This window comes from Zasmidium cellare (assembly GCF_010093935.1).
Source record: "Zasmidium cellare ATCC 36951 unplaced genomic scaffold M409scaffold_13, whole genome shotgun sequence".
Lineage (NCBI taxonomy): Eukaryota > Fungi > Ascomycota > Dothideomycetes > Mycosphaerellales > Mycosphaerellaceae > Zasmidium > Zasmidium cellare.
Window position 1 is genome coordinate 569723 of NW_022986957.1, and position 24589 is coordinate 594311.

Genomic DNA, 24589 nt, shown 5'->3' on the forward strand with positions numbered 1-24589 from the left:
CCTACCTGAGGGGGAATCTCTGTCGTTGAGTCCTCAAGCTCGAATACAGTACAGTATTCGGTCACGTCGGAGCCTCACCAAACCCGTGGTCACATCAAACATCTCAGCCAATCTGATGTCCACCCACCGCGTCCGTAGCACCCTCAACCTCCTCCTCCTTGATCCCAACAGCATGCATCATAGCCTTCCGACACTTCCTCAGCCCAATCCGAATCGTCTGCAACCACTCCGCAACTCGACAATCCTGATGATCAACATGTCCCTCCATCTCCTTCAACTTCTCCCGATACGTCCGCTCAATAGCCTCCCCAGCCTCCTTCTGATCCTCCGGAATCGTGAACCTGACAGATAAGCACTCCCACTCATATGTCCCCTCACCAACCAAGCACGGCAGTCGGCGAGGGGATGTATAGATGCGTAGATGCCGGTGATCGATCGTCAGTGTCATCGACACGAAGATGGCGCTCTGTCGCAACATGGGGAGGAGCTGCTTGCGCTCAAGGCATCTGGCCATGGTCCGCCACTCACGGCTCCCTGAACCATCCGACCTCCAGAGTTCCCACTGACCCAAGTCGATCTCGTAGTGTGAGATGGCGGCGCTGTTGGCAGGGCCGATGCTCTTGAGCCACTTCCTCCCATGCTTCAGACGAAGCCCGTAGCGCCTGGTCTGCTCTTTACTCATCTTCGTCCCGAACCGGTAGAGCTTCATAGGGTGCGTGAAGGTGTTGATGGAGTAGAAGAGCTGCGAGGTCTCTTTGCGCATCTGTCGACAGACTGTTGTGATGGCAAAGAAGTTTGCCTCCTTGGGCTTACGGTTCGGTTTGCGGATGTCTACTAGCTTGTTCTTGTCGTACCTCCCGTTTCTGTAGGTGAACACGAAGCCTTGCGGGTCGTAGAGGACGAGTTCGTAGATTTGGTTGCGGAGCTCGGGGGCTAGTTTTGCGAATGGGGATCGATCCATCTTGGCTGTTGGTGACGATAAGAATGTCGAGAGTTGAATGGTGTCGATGTCGTGCTGTAAAAGGATGGTTCGAAGACTAAAGCCAGTCGACCGACGGTGTTTGCCGTCACAGAAGCCTTAGACACGCGCATAGTCTTAGCTCCAGCAAACGAAGTGAATGAACCAGTCTCAGCTGGTGCAGCCGCTTCAATGAATCTCAAAAGACCGCACCAGATCACCACTCGCAGCTCGCATAAACTCGCCCTATACAAACATTAGTCTCACCGTCCCCATTCATCATCCCTACTCGACAAAGAAAACTCACCCCCATAATCCCATGAACATAACACGGCCCCAAAAACACATAGTGCCCACCCTCCCTCCTGAGCATCCAAGGCGCATCGCTCCCAAAGGGTACACAAACCACATCGTCCACCATCATGTGCTGCGATCCAAGCCCCATATATCCTCTCTTCGTGAAGAAGACCGATCGAAATCGAGTGTGGATTTGGAATTGTAACAGATACCTGGCTTCGTCGCCGAGTCCTTCGTCGAGATTGTCCCGGGCCGACTGGCTCAGCAGGGCGACGAGGCTGCGTAGGGAGGTGTTTTGAAGGGCGGCGCCGAAATGTGTTTCTCCCAGTGAGTACTCAGACTGCATGAAGGGGTAGTATCCGCATGCTAGGGTTAGACCCAGAGCAGTCGTGTACGACTGTCCGTTAGGAGTCAGGGCCTTGGCGGCTAGCGGTGATAGCTCCCTCACAGCGTTCTCAAAGTCAAGACGCAGGTCGTCCGTAGTCTCGTGCTCGCTAAGCGGCACGAATGGCCTCGAGACGTACTCCACCTCATCCACAACGACGCCTTCGCATCGAAGCACAGGATCCCCCAACGGAGCCGGTGTCAGCTCAGCGGTCGTGTCCCCAGCGGCGTTGAACATCCACCACGGGAAGCCACAAGGGTTAACGAGCGGATCGTAGACTTCCTGCCAGAGGGGAACCCAGGTCGGCCAATTGTGCTCCTTGTACCACTGCGTCGGCTTGTTGCCCAGCACGCGCGCCAGCCGCGTAATGTCCAGCGAGTCCTCGTCGCCATCAACCAAGCAAGCCAGTCTCGCCGCTTGGGTGTACACAGTCGGGAGAGGCAAGCTGTAATCCGGCTTGATCTTCTCCCCAACATCGGCACCGCAAAGTCCAAGAATCGCATACACCTTATCCCGGGGCTCCGAGTTGAGATGATCATGCGTCTCTCGAAGCATATCGTGTAGGGGAAGTCCGGGGCAAGAGACCCCTGGACGACAGTCGCCCAAGGCGTGGCTACTCGGATATTCGTAGAAACAGCGCATGCGATACAATGCTCGAGCGTAATCGATGCTGCGGGCCAGCAGGCCCAGCTTGCGATTCCGGAACGAGCCTCGTTGATAATCTCGTTTCCCGATCCATTGCGCAAGCAAGATGGCGTCCATGAGGATGATGCTCTCGTGGCCATAGAAAGCGATGGCGTTCCTGCTAAGAGCGACCTCTTGAAGTGCCCAAAGCCTCGTGAACCACCGACTGGAGTAGAAAGCGATAAGTCGTTCCTCCGTAAGGGCCACTGGCAACCGCACGTCTGGGAGCTCGGTGTTGAGCTCAAGAGCGAGTCTAAGGGCAGCAGTGTCGCTGTACTTTGCTTTGAGCTGAGCGATGGCGTCTGTAATTGCCTGCATGGTTTCGGCGTGACCATCGAAAGGCCGTCCCAGGTAGACTAGAACTTGACGTGCGTTGGCATAGATGTTGGCCATGATGGCGACTTGCCGCGATCGCTCATCGGTGTCCGCCTGGTTGATGCACAACGCGTCGATCCACAGGTGTATCGTGATATTCTAATTCCCATCATCCCGGGTTTTGGTAACACCCACTAGCAGACATCTCAACGCCTCCTCAGCCTGGGCTGGAACCTCGACATCGTCTCCGTTGATATAAATTCCTCGCCATGCTTCTGTTTCCCCCCAAGCGTAACTTATGGCCGAGTAGACTGGCGCCTCGTCGAGAGGCCATTTCGACACCGAGCAGGAGAGCGGTCCGCTTTCATCGGTGGCGAGTCCGGCCGCAGAGAAAGACAGCAGGCGAATTTCTCCCCTCGCGGCGTTCAGTTCATCGTAGTCGTATCCAGCGATGGCCGCCGACTGCGTAGATCCGTTCATATCAGAGGCTCTGAACATTAAAGGACTGGTGTTATAGGATTATAATCTCCAGGATGGGGAGCTGGCCAGCGCCCCTCATAGGTCCCAATCCGTAAGCGTTTTACTTACTTCCTCCCTGCTCTCGAAGTTAGCCGGTTCCTTTCGTCTGAATGATGTGTAAAGACGAGGTGCGTGCGAAGATGCATCGCGACTTTCGAAGCGATGTGGAGAACCGACCTCGACCTGCACCTGCAGCACCAAGGAAAGAACTGCGTGGATATCAACGAATCAGCCCACTCCTCAACAACAACATCAAGGATTCAGAAGCATCAATAGCTGACTTGAAAAAAGGCCCTCATTTTCCACTGTTACTACTGAGACACTCACACGCACTCTTCCCAGACGCCGGCCTTGCAAACAAAACAACGAATCTATAATGCCCCAAAAAGGTATCTCACAGTAGCAGCCGCGGCGCTTCTTCTCTGTTGCAAGACAAACATTACACACAGCAAAAGTCCCCGAAAAACGTTGGCATTGAGCTGCCTTCTACTCTCTCGAGACGTCACGGCCAAATATGTACGACTTGATCCAGTCCATGAAGACCAGGACGCGGTTTCGTGCTGGTTCAAAATTGTTAGCATCAAGCCCAAGATATATGAATTGGAGGGGCCAACTCACTGCTAAAGCACATGCTCAGATACGCCGACCGCCAAAAGAGGTAGGTCAACTGTCCACCACTGGCAAGGTTACCCGTCAACCACGAGATATCAGCAACGGCCTTCTCGCTGCCAATGTACGCCAAAGAGCCTTGGTGGGAGTATTCGAAAGGACCCATCTGCTTGACGCGGCGCAGACGTTTCTGCAGGTCCTTGATCTCCTCAAAGACCTGATCCCGGGCCTCCTTGTTGGGTGCTTTGCCCTGCTCCTCGGAAAGGTCCTTGAGCTTGAGCTCGATCTCCTCGGTCTTGGCCATTTGGTTGAACAGTCGTGCGAGGAACGCTCCTTCTTGACCGGCGACCTGGGCGGTTGGGGCATAGTTGGCCACGGCGCAGTCTCCGACGGCCCAGATGTTCTCGGTGCCCTTGACCACGAGATACTCGTTGACGGCAAGACCACGGCGGGAGTCCTTTTGAGCTGGGATCTGGTTGATGAGATCCTTCACGATTGGCCGAATTGCGTTACCAGTAGCCCAGACAAGGAGTCCGTATGGGATCTTCTCGATCTGCTTCTGGCCGTTCGCATCCGTGTATTCAGCTTCAATGTACGTTTCCGTGACATTCTTGACCATCGTCTTCGTCCTGATCTCAATCGTCTCCTCCTTGAAAGTCTTCTCGGTGTAGTCGATCAAGCTCTTGGAGAACATGGGCAGAACGGATGGCAGGGCTTCAACCAGGGTGACGTGAAAGCTGTTCTGAATCTCGGGTATCCACTTCTTGAGGTCCTCCTCGAAGAAGTCTTGCAGCTCACCGGCGAACTCAACACCAGTTGGGCCGCCGCCGACGACAACCATGTGCAACAGGCGCTTGACCTCATCCGGCGATTGATCCTTGAAAGTCGCAGTCTCGCAGCAGTCCATGATTCGCTTCCTGATCTTCTGCGCATCGCCAACCTCCTTCAAGAAGCAGCCATGCTCGCGCACACCAGGGATACCAAAAGTCGCGTTCTCAGCACCGACACCAACAACCAGCATATCGAATGGCACTTCGTTCTGGGAGATGGTGCCCTTGATATCAGAGTCACCGCTGATGTAGACAATCTTCTTCTCGTAGTCGATCTTGGTCGCTTCAGCTTCGTAGTACTTCACAGAAGCCTTCTTGTGACGGAGGAAATTGCGGATCGGTTCCATGATGCTGCGGTGCTCGATCGTTCCGGTCGTACATGATGGCAGGAGAGGCGTGAAGAGGAAGTAGTTGCGCGGGGATATGACAACGACGTTGTAGTTCTCAGTGTCCAGGTTCTTGAGCAGAGAGACAGAGCCCCAGCCGGTTCCTGCGATGCATCAGTATATGCGCGCGTCCGCGACTCAATCTCCATCCAGCTTACCGAGCACGACCAGCGTCTTCTTGGTAGGATCAGGCTCCTGCTGCTCGACGGGATTGCGGTTCTGCCAGATGCCATACGCGGTATATCCCAGCCCTCCCAGCACAGAGAGATAGGTCAATCTCCACGTCCACTTCAAGACTCCCCACGACCTCTTCTTGACCTGCTCCTTGTTGGGCAGCTTATCCGCGAATCCTCTCCGGAAGCCCGCGCGCAATTGCTGCTTGTCGAGCTTAGAGCCAGCTCGGAGCGACTGCTGAAAGGGCGTCTTGTCGAAGGACCTCTGCGCGGTCGCGAAGCCGCGCTTGAGGCCAATGGAGGCGCTCACGGCGGCGAGCGGCCTCACTGCGACCTTGGACGCCATTGGAGGTGATGGAAGGGGAGGAGAAGGTGGGCAGAGAGGATGGAAAACGCTGACTCCCAATTGACGCCCTCAACTTTTTGATAGCGACCCTGGGAACAGGGAGGCCCAAGCTCAGTTTTCGCAAGATTCGGGCCGCCGATCGCTGTGGCTTCTCGCTCTTTACCCGGATGCCAACGGGCGGAAGAATTGGCAAAGATTGAGGTTGATGATGTCGCCGCGCTGTTGAGAGACGCCCAATTACTCGCCTGCTGCAAGATTGTTTCTACTCGCCCCTGATAAGCAGCTCTCCGTACCCAACAATGTCTCTCTGCTGTCTCTTTCAAGACGTCACTTGCCTCAGCCAAAACCTAAAAACAGAAGCTTTCATCCTTTGCTCCGACTTACATTAGCCTCGCCATGTGCTCTTCTATCGGATCCGAAGTGCAAGTTCAGACTTCACATTCTCGTCTGCATCGACATTGAATCCGTGATTATTTCGTCCTCGTCTTGAACTATTGTACACGTTGCCGTCACTCGCGACAGTGCAGCCTCCAAACATGCTGTTGAGCCAGAGCTCCCGCCGTGCATCCGATCCGATCTCTACCGAAGTGCTCCATCTCCCGACTGCCTGTCAAGGCATGCATGCAAAGTGACCAGGCCTCCCGTGGTCTCATTGAACTCCCGCTAAGAAACAGCAAAACGCAACACACAAAGCAGTATGCAAATAGGGGTATCTGCGGCCATCGGACAGAAGGAAATATGCATCATGGGCATGAATGTACGGAGTCTGAGCTGGCCAAGTAGGTCTCGGCTGCTCATAGAGCGATGGGCTATCGTAGCGTCGCGAAAAGTACCATTCCGGTCGTGAGGAGCATCGCGACGAGGGAGTAAGAAGTCGTCGAGGGCGCGAGTGAGCTCATGTTGCCCTCGCTGTCAAATGGACTGCCTCCTCCGCTGTTGTCGTTCATGTTCGCTTGCGCGTTTCCGGTGGATGATGAGGTGGGAGTGGAAGTAGCTGTCGGTACGGTTGAGGTGTCCACCAGAATACCGCTACTCGATGCTGCACCCAGAGCCAAGGTGGATGACGCCAGGCTGGTTGCTGTCGCCGTACCGCCCAGAGCCGGTGATGAAGAAGATGTCGATGTCGAGGACGTAGACTCGCTAGATGAGGTTGAGGTTGCTGATGAAGAGCTCGCCTTGCTGTTGATTGCAGTTTTGGAAGCAGCTGGTGCGCTGGTGGTTGCCGCTGCAGTGGTGCTATCCGAGTCTCCCCCCAGCACTCTGTTTGCATTCGGACACAGCGAAACCGGTCCACCACCAGACAGGAACGTCGATATAATGTTTCCACCTTCGATGTCCTTGTTCCCACAAGCCGTCTTCACCTTGGAAGTAAACGAATTCAGCGCTTTCACGCAGGCTGTGCTGCAGGTACCCGACGAGAAATCGGAAGCTTGGCAGCCATTGATGGACTGCGTGTATACCGTCTGGCAGCTCGAAGGAAGGTCGGACACGCGCGGCGTGAAGTCGGAGAGACTGACGGCAAGGATCGTAGTTGGGAGCGCAAGAAGCGCAAGTGTTGGTCGCGAGAATCGCATGTTGATCGAATCGAAGGGTCGGCGTGGGAGGAAATTACAGTTGGTTCAGTCCGCCGGGCAGTCAAGGTCAAGGTGGGCGACGTGTGCCGCGAGAAATTGGCCAGTGAGTGAGAGAGCGTGTGATGGTGTTTCGCGTCGTGGTCGGACTCGCGGGTCGTGTGTCGTGCGATGTCGTTGCGGCGGTTGCGAGCGAGGGGCCGTTTCACGCAGTCGCACTGTGCTGTGTACGCAAGGCCTCCACGAGCACTGCCGTGGCAGTTGGATTGAGGTCGAATGAGTGGCCGCCGAGAGCGCCGGGCTGCAAGGCGTGTAGGGAGGAGTGTGCGTGCGTGCGTGCCAGGCGAAGAGCCGCAGGGCTTGACTTGGTATGCTGGTCTGATGCGGAGAATATAGAAGTGTCAGGATCGGCTCCGCCACGGGCCAACGGTCTGAGGCAAACGAAATTGTTGCCGACCACGCGCAGCAGGGCGGGACGCACGAGGGAGTGCGGGCTGCAAGTGATGAGCGTGAGGAGGAAAATAGAAGCAGCGTTGTCAGGCCCAGTGTTGTTGGTGCGCCGGCATCATGAATCGGGAAAGTGCGAGGAAGCAGTTCACCACGAATCTTCGCCCTTCACAAGCAGCAACGTGCCAGCAACAGAACAGCGTGAGGCTTGAGATGAGACAGCAGCCGCCGTCTTCTGCGACCGCCGAGGGACGAATGGCAGCGCGCTCTCTGCGTGTTGTAGCATCGTCTGGTATGCTGCCAGACGCCAGCATGTTTCGACCTCTGAAACACTTCAGGGGCTCCCTTCCTGCCTCGTGGTTGGTCTACCATCGACGTCATTGTGCACCGAGGCATATGCTCAAGATGCGATCTCCATACCACCTCACCTTTAACCCATCCCACAGCCAGGATGCTCTGTTGTGTGCTTTCCTACCTGGCCTGACAAGGTCACTCAAAAGGGCTGATCCGTTTCATCAGGTCCTGCTTGCTGGCTTCACAATCATCACAGCCTGCACGTTTCTTTCTTGATATTGCATCCGGCGGTGTTTCAGATGGCAACTTCGGCGGATGTGACATCCATGCGGTCAGGATCATTCCCATTGGTCGTCTTGATGCAGTTCAAAACGACGACATACTCCTCGGTCGTTGGTATGATGTGCAGGACTTGGCCATACAGCCGGGAAATACTTGAGAGGTCAGGCGGTCTAGTCAAGATTGCTCAGAGCCGGCTTAGCACTCCTCGTGAATAGACTGCCACGGACGGCCTACATCATGTGCAACATGTATCGTATTCATCAGTCGGTGAACAAGTCCGCATCAAGGGAGTTGGCTGGGAACGAAGCGGCCACAGCCAGGGCTATATGTGCTGCAAGTCCACGAAGATCAAACCGGCTGTCTTGACAACACATTGGTCTCTTCCGCTCGTTCCATCCAGCCGGGAATCGATCCGGTAAAAGTGAATATCTGGTTACAACAATTCTCACATGCAGAAATGCTGCTCCGTCTCTGTTGGAGGATGAGAGGCTGCTGTGGCGACTCCATCTTCGTGTCAACCTCCCAAGGCGAAGTTCGTATCATCGGTCTCGCTTCGCTTCGCGAGTCTCGCATTTTGCGCGTATACATACGTGTCCTCCTGCTCGTGCTTTTCGTCATCCGGACGGACAAATTCTTTTTGCCTCTCATGTCGGTTCGCCCACTAGTGAGTGCCAGTAGTCAGCAATTCGAAGCGAGCAGCTGAAAAATGGTCTTGGTGGATAACTTCACTCAATGAAGTGGATTGTTGATGTTACCTTCGAAGACCATGAACTTTCCTTCCTCGAAGGAAGTATAGACGTGGGGTTGAGTGTTGAGAAAAGAAGCAAAAGTCATCTGATGATCGTATGGGGACCGAGACCACTCCTCGCCAGTCCCAGAAAATCGTATTGTCCACTATCTAGCTCATAACAGAGCCGATTTCACCCCGTGCCATCTCCAGCCGGGTGGGCACACAGCCGGCGAAATCTACCAGCCTCTCTTCCTCTCCCTTCCGCAGCCAGTACTGTACAAGTGAAAGAATCCTGTCTGTATCCGCGGCCTCCTCTCTGGCTCGCTCGTGGTAACGCCCTTGAATATGCTTTCATGATCTCTTCGATCGGCTTCATCTGTTGGAAGCCCCGATATGTGAAACGCCTGTGTATGCCATGCATGCGCTCGAACGCAGGACTGAATAAAATGCTGAACAAAAGTATATACACAAGTGCAGAGAAACGCAGGGTGGCGAAAAATGACTTTCAATAGTCATCCGTCGCAGTTTTATTGATTATTAGCAAATGCTTGACGCTCGCTGGTTGGGACTTCATTGTTGTTGAGGAACCAAATGCGATTGCTGCTGGGAGTTCTGGAATCCAGGCCATTGGTGGATCGGTGTCATCTCTTGCGGCTGATTGCCATCAAGCCAGAGATTTTGTGCAACGTATGGGAGGCGGCCCGAATGTTGAACTGGCTTGCCGAGTGGCTGGTACTGCATTCGGTTGAGTTCGACTGTTGGTAGTCGAGCCTGCATCGCTCCCGATGGAGGTGGGTAGAGTAGCGTCGACACGTTGTGAACCGGGCGGTAAGGTGAGTTCCTCTGTTGCAGAAAGTATGTTGGTGAAATCTGGGTGGTTGGGTGCAGAGCTGTTGCTGATTGGGGCAATCCGTTGGTGGGAGATGTTGCTCCAGAGCCTCCATATGGGCTTTGATGTCTCGAGCTGTACTGTGACTGCGGCTGCATCGAAGGTGCCGCTGGAGCCGGGATTTGCTGAGACATGCTCGATGAGCTCGCATTTGGATAGACCATTGCCATGGCCCGTGATTGGATGTTCAAAGGAGGAAGTTGCTGTCCCTGGCTGGGCGGCTGTGCATACGCACTCGTCGAGGGCTGAGATGTTGGAATCGAGAGGCTCGGCAGAGTAAGACGAGGTACGGGTTGAGCTTGTGCTGGCTGCGCTGACTTGGTAGAGTAGCGCTGTGGTGAGGTGTAATTCGGGTAACCAGTTGCAATTCTCTTGGGATGTGGCTCATTCGAGTAGTCGTCATGACTTCGCTTCCTGGATCCTGCCTGAGCAGAGCTTGCGTTTGCATCAAACTGGTGGCCCAGTGGAGAGGGTGCTGGCGTTGGGCCGTGCTGACCATTGCTGTAAGCACCTCCATTTCGAGCCAGCTCTGCTAAATATGGAGGTGAAGCTTGAGTGGATGCTGGAGGTGATGGTAGAGCCATTGGTAGGTGCAATGACGATGCTGGAGGCAGAATTGGTGCAATCGATGGTGGTGGTGGTGGCGGTCTTGAGGCCTTCTCGAAGAACGATGCAAACTTGCCCAGAAGTTCTTGCCATCGTGCCCAATCTCGCTCCGAGGTGAAGAGGTTGTACTTCATATTACTCAAAAATTCGACCTCCATGATATGCACCTCTCCCACGTTGATTCCAGACACTTCAGCCCAGGTTTTGTTGGTGTACGTGTTATCGTCCAAGAACTTGTTACCCAGCATGAGTGCCACAGTGAGTAATCGATACTCACTGCCTGGCTTTCCTCTCACATTCGGATTCAGCTTCTTCAGTCTGTAGATGAACAGTAGGGCCAGGACTACAACGTTCTGAGCAACTTGTGTCGTGGTGAGGGTTGTAGCGACCCATTTTCTGAAGCCCGTCGTTGGCTTTGCGTCAGACGCCAGTTGTCTCGTCGGCTGGAGGTTGATCGGACTGTCTTCAACCTGCTGAAGTAGCTCTGATGGTTCGAACCAGAAAAGACAGGTGATCTACGCAATCGGTCAGTTGGTCCTTCACTTCCAACCTCACCACCCTCTGCTCACCTGTGCTGCAAGCTCGCCCAAACTGCCACCGCTGTCATTCACAGCCCTGGGAATTTGAAAGTTGGCTGCTATTGAGTTTGCGTGCGATGGTCGTCTCTGAGGCTGCACAGGTTCAATCGCTGCTTGTCGAACAGGTGAGACGCGGCCGTTGGTTGGGGGAACGAGGCCATGGCGGCCAAAGTCCGCGTTGGTGGCCTCTTGCGGTAGGTATGGAGCTACAGGAGCTCTGTACGCTTGCTGTGCTGGCATCAAGTCCCCATAGTGGTGGCCGTGTTCCCTAGGGAAGTCGTTGGGTTTGGGAGCCTGAGACACGCCGCTCATCTCAGGCGGAGGTGTGAGAGGACTGCCAACGTCCTGGTAGCGGGATTGGGCAGGCCACGCTGGACGTGACTTTTCGTAGGCCGTGTGGTGGTTCTTGGGCGGCGTGAGGTCCTTGGAGACGGCGAACGGGTCTTTGAAGCGGATTGCTGAAGCGGCATACATGGAGGAGAGCGGTCGTTGGGTGCTCGTCATGAGGAAGTGGTGGTGGTGTTGGCGGCAGCAGTGAAGAGGGGAGCGGGCGCCGCGGAGGTCATGTGGAGTGGTGGTGGTTGTTGACAAGAAGGAGCAAGGAAGAGGGCACGGTGACGAGGAATGGATGTGAAACCCAACCGGCAGTGAAGTGAGGTTGGCCTGTCCGCAGAGTGTGGCACTGCCGGAAGGAGACTGGGACGGTCACGGTCGTGGCTCCAGGCGGGCGGGCAGGTTCAGATCAGGTCGTTAGGCCAGGTCGGTATGGGATTGGCAGGCGGGCGCCGTCAACGGAAGCGGCAACGGCGAAGGGTGGTCAAGCGGAGGTGGATGATTGCTTGGGTGGATTATGGAGGTGTCGATGTGGCGAGCGTGCCTCACGCAAGGGCGGCGGCAGCGAGATGAGGCAGCGGCATGCGCAAGCAGGTGATGATGGAGACTGGGGCGGGCGGAGGTCGAATGCCACGGGATGCGTCCACCACAGCGCAATGATATGGTCATGGATGGAGACCTGTAGACGAGTAGCAGCGGCCAGCCGACACAGGCGGCAGCAGGACGAGCAGCAGCAGCGCCGGTGCATGCTGCTCGCTAGCGGCCGTGGCCATGGTCTGGGTTAGTCGAGGATGGAGCAAATAGCCATGCGATCATGGCGTCGGAGCACGAAGCACACGCTACGCTACGTCGGTGATGCGATGCTTGGGGGAGAGGGCAGCAGGAGGCAGCGCATCAGACAGATCAGATGGGGAGAAAGCAAAAGCGATGCGAGCATGGCTCAGCGGATGCGCGGCGGGCCCTGCTGCGGTTGGCGACCACTCACAGGCCGCCGCGAGCCAGAGGAGCAATCAGCGCCAGCAGCAGAAGCACCAGCACCGAAACCAGAACCCGGCCAGCCAGCCAGCACCACCGCATCCGCCCGCAGCAACGCGCTGACGGCGGCCAGGACTTCTGGCTGGGAAGGGGAATAGAGTGCTGCTGGCCCATCCATGGATATGCCCTCTGGCAGCGCGCCTCCAACGGCGACGACCTGGGCCCGCCAACTCTAGCACCGCGCAGCCAGCCATCCGCCCAGCAGGGAATAGACTCAGCAGCAGAGCCCGCGATCCTGCATCAGACAGACGCACGCTCCCGCCAGAATACCCATCATCCATCGCAGCAACAATGTAGTGCCATGATGCTGGGCAGACACTGGCTGGCCCCGCCGCGAGGCCGTAACCGCGACCGTGGACGCGCCGTGCAGCACACTCGCAAAACTGAATCACAGATCGCTTTCGCCCGCCCTGCTCCCCAGCGGCTGATCCCAATACATGCGCTGGAGGGACGACGGCGGCGGCGAGCCTGATGTAAGAAGCGACAAGGGAAAGGCTATCACGAACTCATGCCACACCAGCGCCAGAGCCTAAACGAGCCCGTCGCCCAGGCAGTCATAAATAATGACCCGCGGCAACGGATCCAGCAGCAGCGGCAGCATCAGAGACAGACAGCATCTGGAGCAGCGCCGAGCAGCAACGTCGCCGGCCGTCAGCAGCTGTGCCCAGCCGGCATGAGTACGTGCGTGCGTGTATGTGAATGGATTCATCAGTCAGTCAATCAATCAATAGCACCGGCGCCGGGCGGCAGAAGGTGTGGGACGCTACGGTCATCCTGCGAAGCTTGTTGCGTGTGTGCCAGGTGTGTGAGTGAGTGATGGGCGGCAGAAAGCGTGTGCTGCTGCAGCCCTCAGCCGGTGTGCTCCTCGCTCGCCAGCAGCGGTCGCGGCGTGCATGATCGAGAGCGTCCGTCCGTCAGGAGGCGACGTGATGCCTGGTCCGTCGCCCAGCGAGGGATCTGGCTTGAATTACGGACGCCTCGTTTCATTGGCCGCGTGCGCTGGTGGAGCTCTCAGATGCACCAAGGTTCGCAGGCTGATGATGAGAACGGCTAGGTGGGAGGTCCATGAGCTCCGCAAACGCAAAAATTCATGCAAAAGGCAAAACCGGATGGACCCCTCTCCCGGCGTGCCTAATGATTAACACGACTGCAGCGGGCGACGACGACGACGACGATACGATGTCGTCCATCCGCGCGTTGTGTCAGGAGTCCGCCGCCATCATCGCCTGCCTAGCGCTGTCTCGTCTCCTCCTCCCTGTGGAGCCCGCAACCGCGAAAATGTGTGCAAAGAAGCGCCACCCCGGGAGGATGACAACGATGCGAATGTTGCTCCTCGTATGCCCGTGACTTCCCACCTGGTCAGTTGTACCTCCGAAGCCTCGGGAGCGACAAGAATGAATGGGCCGGGTCATGTAGCGCAGCAGCCACCACGCTGTCTTTTGACCAGGCACCTCATCATTCCACTGGAGCGCCCGCCGAGCCTGGCCTGGATGCGTCGGTTCAGCAATAATTTGCCTGCCTGCGCCTGCTTCGGCACGCTGTTGGCTGCGCATCTGACACAGGATCTAGTACCACTGCTGCCAGCAAATTGTGGTTGTTATTATTATTGAACCCGCGCAATCAACGTCGTGCCGCCGCCCAATTGCCTATTGGAGGAGTATCTCGTGAAATTGTTGGTCTGATGAGGCGAGCAGCATCGCTGACCGCAATCCTCCGCCACTAGCACGGCATATACTAGTTGATGCGTATCGGCTTCACGTCGAAGAGAAAGGTTTCGCGAGGTTGCCAATCATGACGCCCGAGCCGGAGCAGCTTGGCGGGACTGGACTGGAACATCACGTATTCCACTTCTCCTCTCTTCCTGTCATCAGCTGTACCTCGAGAATCCTTGTGGACCGGTATCAATAATGACCCAGCAGCTGGATGATAGCGGCGGGAATTGCTTCATCATCATCTTGCCTACCTACCCGAAGCTGCTCGTGGGTACATGACCCGTGGCGGCGCAATGTCTCAGGCTCAGGCTCACGGCTGCTGCGAGAAAAGCAAACCCTGCATTCCGTACAGTTTGTGGTGTGGATGCATCACGGCACAATTGATCAGCAACCTGCTTAAATTGAGTCGGAAGGATGATCGCAAAGTATGTACACCCTGTGACACGAGCCCCCCAGCCGAGAGCTGCGTATGACAAGTGCAAAGCCTTGCGACGCTTAGTGTGTCGTTGAGACGTGGGCAGGAAAAAGGCCGCCCAGCGGATGCCTTGTTGGACGCGCAGCATCACTCTGCAGAAGGGGCGTGTGTGCGCAAGAGATGGAGCCTGTGGAGAGTTGCATGTGTGTTTGGCAGAGTCTCACGCTTGGCCAGCCGTGAAATGCCCAGCAAATCCGCTCCAGTAGCCGTCCATCATGCCAGCTGCATGGCGCGGGCGTATTTCCCCGTCCAGCGTCGACTGTTGGCTCGGAGCCAGGCCGACCGCCTCGTCAAAGCAAAAACCGAATGCTGAGCTGGATGGGACGGCGCAGGGTGAGATTTGGATTGCGCCGTGGTGGTACTAGGCTGGCGATCGTTGTGCATGGGAGAAAATTTCTTATCGACATGCCGTTTTGGGGGTTGGAACTTGCAAGGAAAAGGTTCAGGATAGAAAGGAGTGGAGGCGATGGAGAGATGGGCGCGCCCAGAGACACGCTAACCTCATGCATGTGAGAGCATTGAATCCTGCTACTTTGCTCGAGAGTTTGCGGTGGATAGGCTCGCTTGTCGCGTCGTACACCGGCTGGGCCGAGCGAGCAGCAAATGGGAGGTCGCAGAGCGTGCCGACGGGACGCAGCAAAAGTTACAACACGAGTAGTGGATGGTGTATGAGATGGCCTATCCCCGTAGCGGCTGTCTCTGCTAAACTAGTCGTGCCGCGCACCGCAGACCTGCCCATCGTCGTGTCATCATCGCCGGACGATGGATGCACATGCTGGCGGCGGCTAAAGGCTGTCATGCTGTTCGCGACCATTCTGGCGGTGGCCCGCGGTGGAGCGCTTCATCTTGATGGGCGAGAGGAGAAGCATTCGTCAGCGATTGCCCAGGAGCGACATGACAGAAGCCGCTGCGAGCATCCTCTGTACAAAGTACCTCCTCCGAGACCTCACCTGCTCGCCAATAATCGGTGCCACACAGCAAGGTTGCCCCCTAGCGTTGGCCGGCCTTGTGTGCATCGAACTCGTCTCGTCGTTGCGTGCAGCGTGCTGCTGTTTTGGTGGCCCGTCCAACAGCAAACTACCCAACTACGGTATCCACCCACCTCCTGCCCGTGAGGAGTGATGATGAATGAGTCGCACGGCTGTCAGATGAAAGGACCGAAGCAGACCCATCACATGTGCACGCAATCGTACCGTGGCGCAGCCTCCTTGTCCCCTGTATCTCTGGCCAAAACTCGCGTGCGACGGATATCACGACCAGCAGGGACTTGATGAAAGCGCAATCCTCTGGCGTTCGCAGCATCCGTTCGAGATCCATCTCGGGCACCACGCTCGTGTATTGACGATGAGCAAGCCTCCCGGGAAATGCTGGATCCCGCGCGTCTCGCTTTCGTGAAGAGGACTGGTGTCCATCTAACGCCTGCGGAGACTGGACTCATTGGAGGACTTGCCCTTGACGATGCCTGCTGCCACTGGAAGCTTCCAAGAGGCCAGTCGATATGATCAATGGCTGCATATCACGCGTCGCGACACTCCAGTCACGAGCGGAATCGTATCGTCAACCTTAATCGCCTGCGACAGCTGCGCGTTTGCCTTCTCATCGCGCTGGCGAGTCTTGCGGGGATGTATCAAATTGGCGGTCAATCGGACGACGTCTCCTGCAGCACGTTTGGCCCTCATCGGCACTTCCAGATGTACTTGCGCGCGCGTGTGCATGCTCTCATCAGCTGGGCACGACTTTCTGCGGTCGAGGGTTCTCCGCTCTCATCAATAGCTGCAAATGCCACACTCGGCTGCCCGCCACAGCTCCTCCTCATCCTGCCACGGCTACTCCATGTCGTGCGGCGAAGACGTCCTTTGTTGCTCGGCTGCAGACGGATTACCGCATCCCAATCAACAAGGTTCCGCCGGCCACCTCTTGATACAAAGTGCGACATCTGTAGCGACGAGTTTTTCTTATGCATCGACCCTGCAGCGTCATCTGGCTGTTCCTTCCACCACCCACCAGCCCCATCTTGCGTGTTGGGGCTGGATAAGTGCCATGTTGCTAACTCGAACAAGGCTAACCGCGAAGCTGCAGATGATTGCATCACCTGCGGCGAGGTCATCTGTGTTAATCGTGCTCAACCTCACCGAACCATGCCACCATCCATCCCACCCAACGCGGGAAGTCATATCTGCGCACACGTATGGCAAGGCTCCCGGCACCATTATTCTTGGAACGACGTCGATACATTCCTTGTATTCGCCACTGGCCCCATGCATCTGCAACTACTAATGGTGCTGTTCTAGCACGACTGGCGAGCTGCGCGGATCCAATCCTGCTTCAGCTACAACTCGTAATTGCCCCGTACAGCGGCCTTGGATGATGGCGTGAAAGTTTGCCAGAGACTGTTGCAGACGGGCAATCCTCGGCTTCTGCACGAAGTGAATGCTAGTAGCGAGAAAGAGCTTTGGCTGCTTGGCTCGTTGGCTCGCTCGGTTCGTTGGAAATCTGGATGCAGTCTTGCTTCATCCGCGACCTTCCTGGCAAAACTCCACCTCATCATCACCGCCGTGTAACATCCTCCGGTCTCAGCAACAATACGCCGTACAGCCGCAGTCCAACACACGCAACTGTCCATCATGGATTCATGCTGCCTATCGCGTAAACCCAATCTCATCGGCTAGCATCATGGCCGTCTTACTCTTGGCCGGGCTCCGTGCTCATCATCGTCTGGGGACGAAAACCCATGCCGTACCTCCACCTACTCTGGAGTCAAACTCTACTTCTGCTCCATCTTTGGCAGGATGCCCGGCCTCTCGTCTCGTTTTGCTGAGTAGCATCATCCGCAATTCCGCACCGCTTTGACGCCACGGAGACCGATGGTGACGGTATATGCATTCCTTCTAGTAAGAGGCCGCGGAACTTGCTGAAGCAAGCCAATTCACCCCAGACAACACATGGTCGTCGCCGACAAAAGATACCGAATGATCAAGACAAACCAAGACATTCTCTTTCAGGATCTGATAAGCGCCCTCGAACGTTTCTCGTGTTGTTGAAAGTCTATGACCTTGTTCAAACAATCCAGGATCGATGCTTTACCTCAAAGAATACTTCCAAATGAGTATCTCCAGGAAACTTACTTCTCTTACAGGCCTTACGCAATACCTGGGTTCGTACTCAGACCGGACAAAATGTTGCCGAGAAAAGACATACTTTCCCACGTCAATCATCCAATATGGGCTTCATCTTGAAATCCCCGGCTCGACACCGGTGCTGAAAGTCTGCTTTGACTCTATGAGCTGTCGCAGCTTGTTAGGCATCGACGGCACCGGGTCAACCATGGAACTGCTTTCACCTTTGTTCCTTGGCATCAACAGGACCGGCCTGCAGACCTATATTTGAGACTTCAGAACTGGCTTCACGTCTTAAGCGCAGATGAGGCGTTACTTCGCCATCATCCCTCGTCACAAGTCCGAATCTGGTCTCTCGAGAGCAGCGACGGCCTTGGGAAGCCTCGAGTCTGTCTCACGAATATCCATACCATGTATCGGAGTCTATCGATGCTTTCAGTCCCGATGCGGAGAATTCGGTGATGCTCATGAGTGAACAGTGAGCCCTGTCGCAGTGCTCCGTGTTTCTCGACATTATGATCACGCCAGAAGATGCAAGAAGGCTTTCTTGTACCATGTCCAAACTGCCACTCATACCACGACAATTGATCAACTAACCACCGGATTTTACGTGCTGGAAAGCGAGCTCCACCACCGTTTCCTGGGCATGTTCTCTTTTGACTCTTCGTCGACAACTTGAGCTGCGATACATGCTCGGCGCACCGCATCGCTGTTTATACATCGTATTGTCTGCCGCGTGAGGTTTCTGTGCGACTCGCTATCGCCTGGAGCCGATGTCAGCGGTCTTATAACCAGTCTTATCCATTTGCGAGGTCTGTTCATACCGTGCTCAACGGCAACACAGAGTTCGAGCTGCACCTCTTCGTCTTCCGAAACGATGTCTCGTATCTCTGTCTCCATGACCAGAACCCTCTCATTCAACGCCGCTTCGGAATAAGCAACACATTCGTCATGAAGCCTCTGGTCAAATGCTCGGCCCTCTTTGAGCATTTCGTCTTGTTTGGCGCCGTACTGGTCCCTCAAAAACACATCTTTGAACGTCGCCACAACAATGACTGGAACGCCTGGAGCGAATCGTGCAATGGCGCGGAAGAGGCGTCTTGTGGAGGCTTTCGTGACGCGAGCACTGCTCGCCTGCACACAGAACCTGTCGGGATATCAGCACACGTATCCTCGAACGGGAACGACCCACCATATGAAATGCAGACGGTCCTCCGGCTTGGTCTTCGTGGATCTGTCTGCGAGGAATGCTTCCACGCTGGCCATCTCCGCTTCAGAGGCTGATTCGAACCCCATGGAATCATGAATTATGATGTTGTCCATCTTCGCCGTCCCCCTCCATTTGCGCTCTTCGTGTACGTTGTGCAGCCCTGGCATTCTTTCCGATTCGGACGTCTGGCGTGCAGTCAAGTCAGTCGGTCAAAGTTTCGTCGCGTCAGGAGGTCAAGACGTACTAGCATCGCGCCAAATACTTGGTTGATAAGTGTGGACTTTCCCACTCCAGTGTCGCCGCAGACCAGGATCCTGAGAGGATAGCGATCGATACCGTACCTCTCTGAACTGTCGGCCCAGAATCCGAAATCGACAACTGCGCGTTTGAGCCCTTCCATTTCTAGAGTGCCAAGCATATCGGCATCCAGAGCCTCTACATCTGCTTGAAGCCGTTTTCCGTGCATGGTAAGCGGTCGGATATCTGTGTATTGGTCGAAGATGAAGTACAGCGAAGGATGTATGATGGTTCCCTTGGCCGCTATTCTGTGTGAGTCCGGCACCAACGAGTGAGATGAGGCTATACATACGGCGGTGCTGATAGCCCCTTAGGCGACCCTCTGCACTGAACACAACCCTGCGAGCTCGCTTCCAAATCACAGACGACGCGGTGTTCAGCTTGATGTTATAGCGACCGTCATACATCCGATCTGTGTGCACGTCACGTAGATCATGTACGCGGATTTGCGTACCATTGCGGGTGCTGAAAGTGTGCGTGCTCTTGTCATCTACTTTACCCAGGGCGACAGGCCAGGCAATCCGTAGAGGATTGTCAATGGCGACGTGCGGCAGCTCATGGAAGCCGAGATGTAAGCCATACTTCTCGCTCTCGCTGAACATCCACTGGAGAGGGTAGAGCGACAAGCCGTCGCTGTGCTTCGAGCCTCCGAGATCTCCATGGGCCCCGAAGAACCAGGCCTGGATACAAGACCGATCCGCGCCTGTGTTTGCTGGGCTATCAAAGTCCGGAAACAGGTGTTCGGGTTCGAAATCCGCTCGATCCTCGTGAAGGGCCAGCGCATGTCGCATGTGCTGAATGCTAGGATTGAATCCAATATCGTGCAACCCATCATCGTTGAGAGCCTTGACAGTATCGAAGACTCCAACAAACTTTACCGTAGGTGAGGCCCTCGTCTTCTCGTTGATGAACGTATAGACCTAGCAGTTTGCTTTTCGTCAGCACTGAATGAGATAATCACACCCAAAAAGATAAAAACCGACTTCTCCACGCGCTCGAGATTCGTGTCGCATCAAAGCGTAGATCCGCAGGGCCTCTTGGTAGTCCTTCTCAAAACCCGCCCCCGTGGCCTTCAGCACGCGGATGTAGTGAAGCAAGCCAGCGACGGCCCTCACCACGAAAGCACCGCGACTGAAGCCATACAGCCAAACCTCATCGTGCTCATCCAGTTCGCAACACTGCTCATAGACGTCTCGGATTTTCCTGCTGACCCCTTTCCCAAAGACGCCCGCAATGTATTTCGTCGGGAGATCCAAATCTCGATCGGCGCCGAGTCCGCCAATGTACCTGGACTCCTGAGCGTAGCTGATGCCGGTGGTTTTGTCCACACACGGTGCGTTTCTCACGCTTGCGGAAATGCGAAAGATGTTGGTTTGGTTCCCGTTCGCCATCCCACTGCCGTCCTGGCGGCACCAGGTGCCATCAACGCATAGCACCAATCGTCTACGTCCCCTTCGATGAGGGGTGGTGCTCATATCGAGGGCTCCAAAATGTACAGGGAAATGAAAAACACCCAGCAATCCGACTTGTATAAAACTGTAGGACTGGTTCAAAAGGCTTTTCGTGGAAGAAAATCGCCCCGACCAATGTCACAGCTCAGCTGTAGAAGTCAGCTTGCAGATTTGAATAATGGACTTGTGTAGCGTAGCGCACAGATCGACTGATCAGGTGCATACGACTGGTGGAGTTCTCTTTTCAGAATGCAACCGTGTGGCGCAGAAGACGGTCAACCCCAACCTCTGATGTGGAGAAACTGAGAGGAGAAGGTTGGCATCCATTGTTGTTGTTTGACATCCTTCGCAAGGCCTGCGTGATAATATGCGACGAGAGGCAAGTACCCATCTCAAGTCGTTGCAGAGATAAGTATAGATCAAGACAAAGGCACCAGGTTGGCTGCATCGCCCGATTTCTATAGCATCTTCATCAGAACCTCTCCCTTCAGCACTCATATGCACCAATGGATAATATATTCAACCACTTACAGCACTCTACGACGCCCTCCATCTCAACCCAGAACACACATCCCTCAATCAACAGCAGGGTATCTCCTATCAAACTCCTCCATCTCCACCCCACCATCCCCAACAACCCCAATCCTCTCCCGCTCCTCATCAACAACCCGCCCATACTCCAACAACAGCCGGAACGTATAAATCTCAATATCCTCCCTCCGGAGCACTTTCCCCGCCCACTCCCGCCCCTGCTGCGCGAGCTTCATAGCCTCGTAATCGTGCGCAGGGACTTTCACATCGCCCCCCTTGAGGCCGATGAAATACGTGAGCAAGCTATACAACTCCCCATACCGATTATCCACCGGCACGAAATGCCTCCACGCGAAGAGGCGGCTGTCGTGCCATTCGCGGAAGATGGTCGCTTTCAGACCCAGCGAGCGGGATTGTAGGAATGCTCGCCAGCGGCCGGAGAAGGAGTGCCCGTCGACGTCGATGAGGTATTTGGATTTGAAGGTGTCGGCGAAGGTGGTTTGGGGGAGCATGGTGAGGGAGGAGTTGTAGAAGTCGCAGGAGCCGACGCAGGCGAGCTTTTCGGTGAAGCCCGTGTTTGTGTGGTTACGTGCGAAGGCGGAGGGGGTGAATGTGTTGGGGGTGTACATGCCGAGTTTAGGATCTTTGAGGGCTAGGATGGAGGTGGTGTTTTGGTGGATGGAGAGTTCGGTGCTGTTCGTCATGAGGACCAGGCGATGGCGGTGCATGCTTTTCCATCGTTGGGGGTCATCCGCGAAGGTGTTACCGCCGCTGGTGACGCCTCGCCAGACCATGATGTCGTCTTTGTCGTCCCAGTCGATGTCGTGGAGGTCGTTGTAATCGTAGCGCTTGTCCTTTTTCCAGTACATGTTGGCTGGGAAGAGGATGTCGCTGTTTACGTTTGTCTTGCATTCGCTGAAGATTGGGATCAGTTTGTGGGTGACCTGCATCGATGTACTGGCGTATAGCATGCCATGGAGGTGGGAGATTTGAGGCCCAACCGTGCATAGATCGGTGGATGCATTGAAGTTGGTCACGAAGCCGCCCAGTATGTGCTTGTAGCTCTTCTCGGCCTCTTTGGCGTGCTTTTGAGTGTCTGCGTTTCGAGCGTACGAGTTCGGTGGGCAAGCCTTCGCGGCCAAATCCATGAATTGTCCGCCAGCGTAGTTGAACCATTCGTACGCGGCTGGGAGTCCTCCTTGATCCCGGTTGTGCTCGATAGGATACAGGAACGGATTGAATCGATTCAACCAAACAGGTTCTGGGTAGTGCGGGCTCGGAACGTATAGCCCATTCTTGCCTTTGCTGAATGAATCTGCGACGCCTTCTTCTCCAAGCGAAGGGCCCTTTCGTTCTACCTCAAGATGCTTCTGCATGTCTTCCCAAGGCACAATGACCCGCGGCTGATCCATTCGATTCATGGGGATATCCATGTCTGGCAGCCATCTTGCAAATCTCTGCAACAACTTGACGAACGTCTCCGAGCGCCACCCCCAAAGCTCTTGAATGATTTGACCATCACGAAGAGAGATCGTTGCGATCAAATGGCCGTAATCATCGGATGCATGAGCGGCGTAGTGTCGTATTTCAGAAGGAGGTATGGCCCAGAAGGGTCGCAGGTCATCGTGGATCTGTTGGAAGTCGTCGATATTGTGGACTTTGCGTTTGCGAGCGAACTTGTACCACTGCCAGCATAGTCAATCGCAGACCGTCTTACTCTTCCAGACTGGATCCATACCTCTTTGTAGCCTGGCGGTGGATGCCGTCCGTAGCTCTGTCTGTACGTGCTGACTGCTTCTTTGAATGTCCTACTTCTGTTCGCGTTGTACCTATCAAACTCGACGTCTGCTGCGCGCATCAAGTCTCTGATCGGATGTCTCTCATCAACCTCGACCAGAGGTACTGGCTCTTTTGCTTTACGCCAGACATGGCGCCCGATCTGCTGTTCATTGTCACCGGTGATGAATGGCAACCACTCTGCGAACAAAACGGAACGGGAGTCAAAGGTCCATAACACGGAGACGTTGATGGAGAGGAGAAGAAGGAGAAGAACAGCTATCGAGGTTGTAGGGATGTTCCTGGACAGCTTCCTGGTAATGCCTCGAGCCCTGGGCATTGCATCTTCGCGTGGATGTGGGCAGGGATTGAAGGAAACACAGCACAAACCATCTTGTACGCAGCACCGCTCGGAGGGGTAACCTCTCGCCTCGAGGCGTTGCTCTCCTAGCACGCTGTCTAGCGAACGACGGCCATTTGGGAGGTGAAGAAGGTTCACGCTACGGAAGCCATCTGCGGGAGTTCTCCGATCCTCGCTGGAGCCCATCTTCCATCTCGAACACACACCAGCAACCACTGCACACTCATCGCCATCGCCATGCCGCCGCGACTGCAGCTGCTCAGGCGAGCGGCTGTCTCGATCCCCAGCCAGCAAACCTATCAGCCTCTCGCGCCCTTCCTATATCCGTTCCTGAGCCAGCAGCGCTCCGCTTCGATTCTCTCCTCCCTCTCCGATACCAAAGGCGCGTACAATAAGAGGATCAGACGAGGGCGTGGTCCAGCAAGCGGCAAAGGAAAGACATCTGGACGTGGTCACAAGGGTCAAAAGCAGCATGGCAAAGTCCCCGCAGGTTTCAATGGTGGTCAGACGCCAGACTGGGTGGTTGCTGGCAACAGAGGGTTTGACAACCAGTGAGTCACGAGATGATGATTGTACTGAGAATGGTGCGCTGACAGCAGGATAGCTTCTCTATTGACATGAGCAAGGTCAACTTGAACCGCATACAACTGTGGATAAACCAAGGGCGCCTGGACCCAAGTCAGCCCATCACGATGAAGGAGTTGAACAAATCGCATTGCGTGCACGGTGTGAAAGACGGCATCAAGCTGCTCGCACGTGGCAAGGAGGAATTGACCACACCCATCAACATCGTTGTATCGCGAGCCAGCGCCGAAGCTATCAACACTGTCGAGAAGCTCGGTGGAACCGTCACAACCCGCTACTACACCGACTTCGCCATCAGGAAGATCATGAGGGGGGAGATGGACCCTATTCACAGCTTGCAATCACGCATCTCTATGTCTCCGAGTACGGCTGAGGGTGCAGAGCAGGCGGCGGATGCAATGGAGATGGAGAGGCAGAGATACCGATTCAGGCTTCCAGATCCGACCAAGAGAAAGGACCTCGAATACTACCGAGACTCAGCGCACCGAGGTTACTTGAGTCATTTGGTGGAGGAAGGCCACGGCCCAAGTTTGTTCTTCAAGACGCCTGGCGCTGGTAAGAGGGACAGCAAGAAGGCTACCGGAAAGGCCAAGAGCCAACAGCAGCCGACGAACAGGATCTGGTAGTTTCACCTGTATTATAGCAACCTGTAACGCCTATGCTCCAACACCATGGAGTGTTCGGTCTCCTTCAGCCTTCCGCGCTCGTCACAGCCAACGCGTTCTCACATTCGGCTTTGACACAGTCGCCATTTCATTGTCTTCATCCGCCATACCACCACGAACATCGACAAGAGGTGCCAAGGCAA

At 55.4% G+C, this 24589-nt stretch overlaps 10 protein-coding genes across 10 annotated transcripts; 2 read left to right on the forward strand and 8 right to left on the reverse strand.

The window, feature by feature from the left end:
* Nucleotides 1–103: 103 nt before the first annotated feature.
* Nucleotides 104–961, reverse strand: M409DRAFT_21667 (uncharacterized protein; the record flags this gene model as incomplete). Its single annotated transcript, XM_033805966.1, has 1 exon — nucleotides 104–961. One exon carries the CDS (start codon nucleotides 959–961, stop codon nucleotides 104–106), a length of 858 nt encoding a protein of 285 aa, XP_033669116.1.
* Nucleotides 962–1147: 186 nt separating this feature from the next.
* Nucleotides 1148–2717, reverse strand: M409DRAFT_21668 (uncharacterized protein; the record flags this gene model as incomplete). Its single annotated transcript, XM_033805967.1, has 2 exons — nucleotides 1148–1204; nucleotides 1266–2717. The coding sequence occupies 2 exons, from the start codon at nucleotides 2715–2717 to the stop codon at nucleotides 1148–1150; spliced, it is 1509 nt and encodes a 502-aa protein (XP_033669117.1).
* A 927-nt stretch (nucleotides 2718–3644) lies between these two features.
* M409DRAFT_21669 (uncharacterized protein) lies at nucleotides 3645–5502 on the reverse strand (the record flags this gene model as incomplete). Its single annotated transcript, XM_033805968.1, has 3 exons — nucleotides 3645–3718; nucleotides 3777–5087; nucleotides 5142–5502. 3 exons carry the CDS (start codon nucleotides 5500–5502, stop codon nucleotides 3645–3647), a joined length of 1746 nt encoding a protein of 581 aa, XP_033669118.1.
* Nucleotides 5503–6311: 809 nt separating this feature from the next.
* M409DRAFT_53527 (uncharacterized protein) lies at nucleotides 6312–7076 on the reverse strand (the record flags this gene model as incomplete). Its single annotated transcript, XM_033812396.1, has 1 exon — nucleotides 6312–7076. One exon carries the CDS (start codon nucleotides 7074–7076, stop codon nucleotides 6312–6314), a length of 765 nt encoding a protein of 254 aa, XP_033669119.1.
* Nucleotides 7077–9396: 2320 nt separating this feature from the next.
* Nucleotides 9397–11403, reverse strand: M409DRAFT_21671 (uncharacterized protein; the record flags this gene model as incomplete). The annotated part of the gene is made up of 2 exons (XM_033805969.1): nucleotides 9397–10836; nucleotides 10891–11403. 2 exons carry the CDS (start codon nucleotides 11401–11403, stop codon nucleotides 9397–9399), a joined length of 1953 nt encoding a protein of 650 aa, XP_033669120.1.
* A 1537-nt stretch (nucleotides 11404–12940) lies between these two features.
* On the forward strand, nucleotides 12941–13614 carry M409DRAFT_53529 (uncharacterized protein; the record flags this gene model as incomplete). Its single annotated transcript, XM_033812397.1, has 4 exons — nucleotides 12941–12944; nucleotides 12980–13068; nucleotides 13121–13292; nucleotides 13421–13614. 4 exons carry the CDS (start codon nucleotides 12941–12943, stop codon nucleotides 13612–13614), a joined length of 459 nt encoding a protein of 152 aa, XP_033669121.1.
* Nucleotides 13615–15326: 1712 nt separating this feature from the next.
* On the reverse strand, nucleotides 15327–16561 carry M409DRAFT_53530 (uncharacterized protein; the record flags this gene model as incomplete). Its single annotated transcript, XM_033812398.1, has 3 exons — nucleotides 15327–15531; nucleotides 15648–15932; nucleotides 16152–16561. The coding sequence occupies 3 exons, from the start codon at nucleotides 16559–16561 to the stop codon at nucleotides 15327–15329; spliced, it is 900 nt and encodes a 299-aa protein (XP_033669122.1).
* Nucleotides 16562–18176: 1615 nt separating this feature from the next.
* Nucleotides 18177–20552, reverse strand: M409DRAFT_21672 (uncharacterized protein; the record flags this gene model as incomplete). The annotated part of the gene is made up of 6 exons (XM_033805970.1): nucleotides 18177–18334; nucleotides 18395–18717; nucleotides 18763–18965; nucleotides 19025–19320; nucleotides 19370–19997; nucleotides 20061–20552. The coding sequence occupies 6 exons, from the start codon at nucleotides 20550–20552 to the stop codon at nucleotides 18177–18179; spliced, it is 2100 nt and encodes a 699-aa protein (XP_033669123.1).
* A 551-nt stretch (nucleotides 20553–21103) lies between these two features.
* Nucleotides 21104–23175, reverse strand: M409DRAFT_53532 (glycosyltransferase family 90 protein; the record flags this gene model as incomplete). The annotated part of the gene is made up of 2 exons (XM_033812399.1): nucleotides 21104–22744; nucleotides 22777–23175. The coding sequence occupies 2 exons, from the start codon at nucleotides 23173–23175 to the stop codon at nucleotides 21104–21106; spliced, it is 2040 nt and encodes a 679-aa protein (XP_033669124.1).
* Nucleotides 23176–23433: 258 nt separating this feature from the next.
* M409DRAFT_21674 (uncharacterized protein) lies at nucleotides 23434–24407 on the forward strand (the record flags this gene model as incomplete). The annotated part of the gene is made up of 2 exons (XM_033805971.1): nucleotides 23434–23747; nucleotides 23801–24407. 2 exons carry the CDS (start codon nucleotides 23434–23436, stop codon nucleotides 24405–24407), a joined length of 921 nt encoding a protein of 306 aa, XP_033669125.1.
* Nucleotides 24408–24589: the final 182 nt, after the last annotated feature.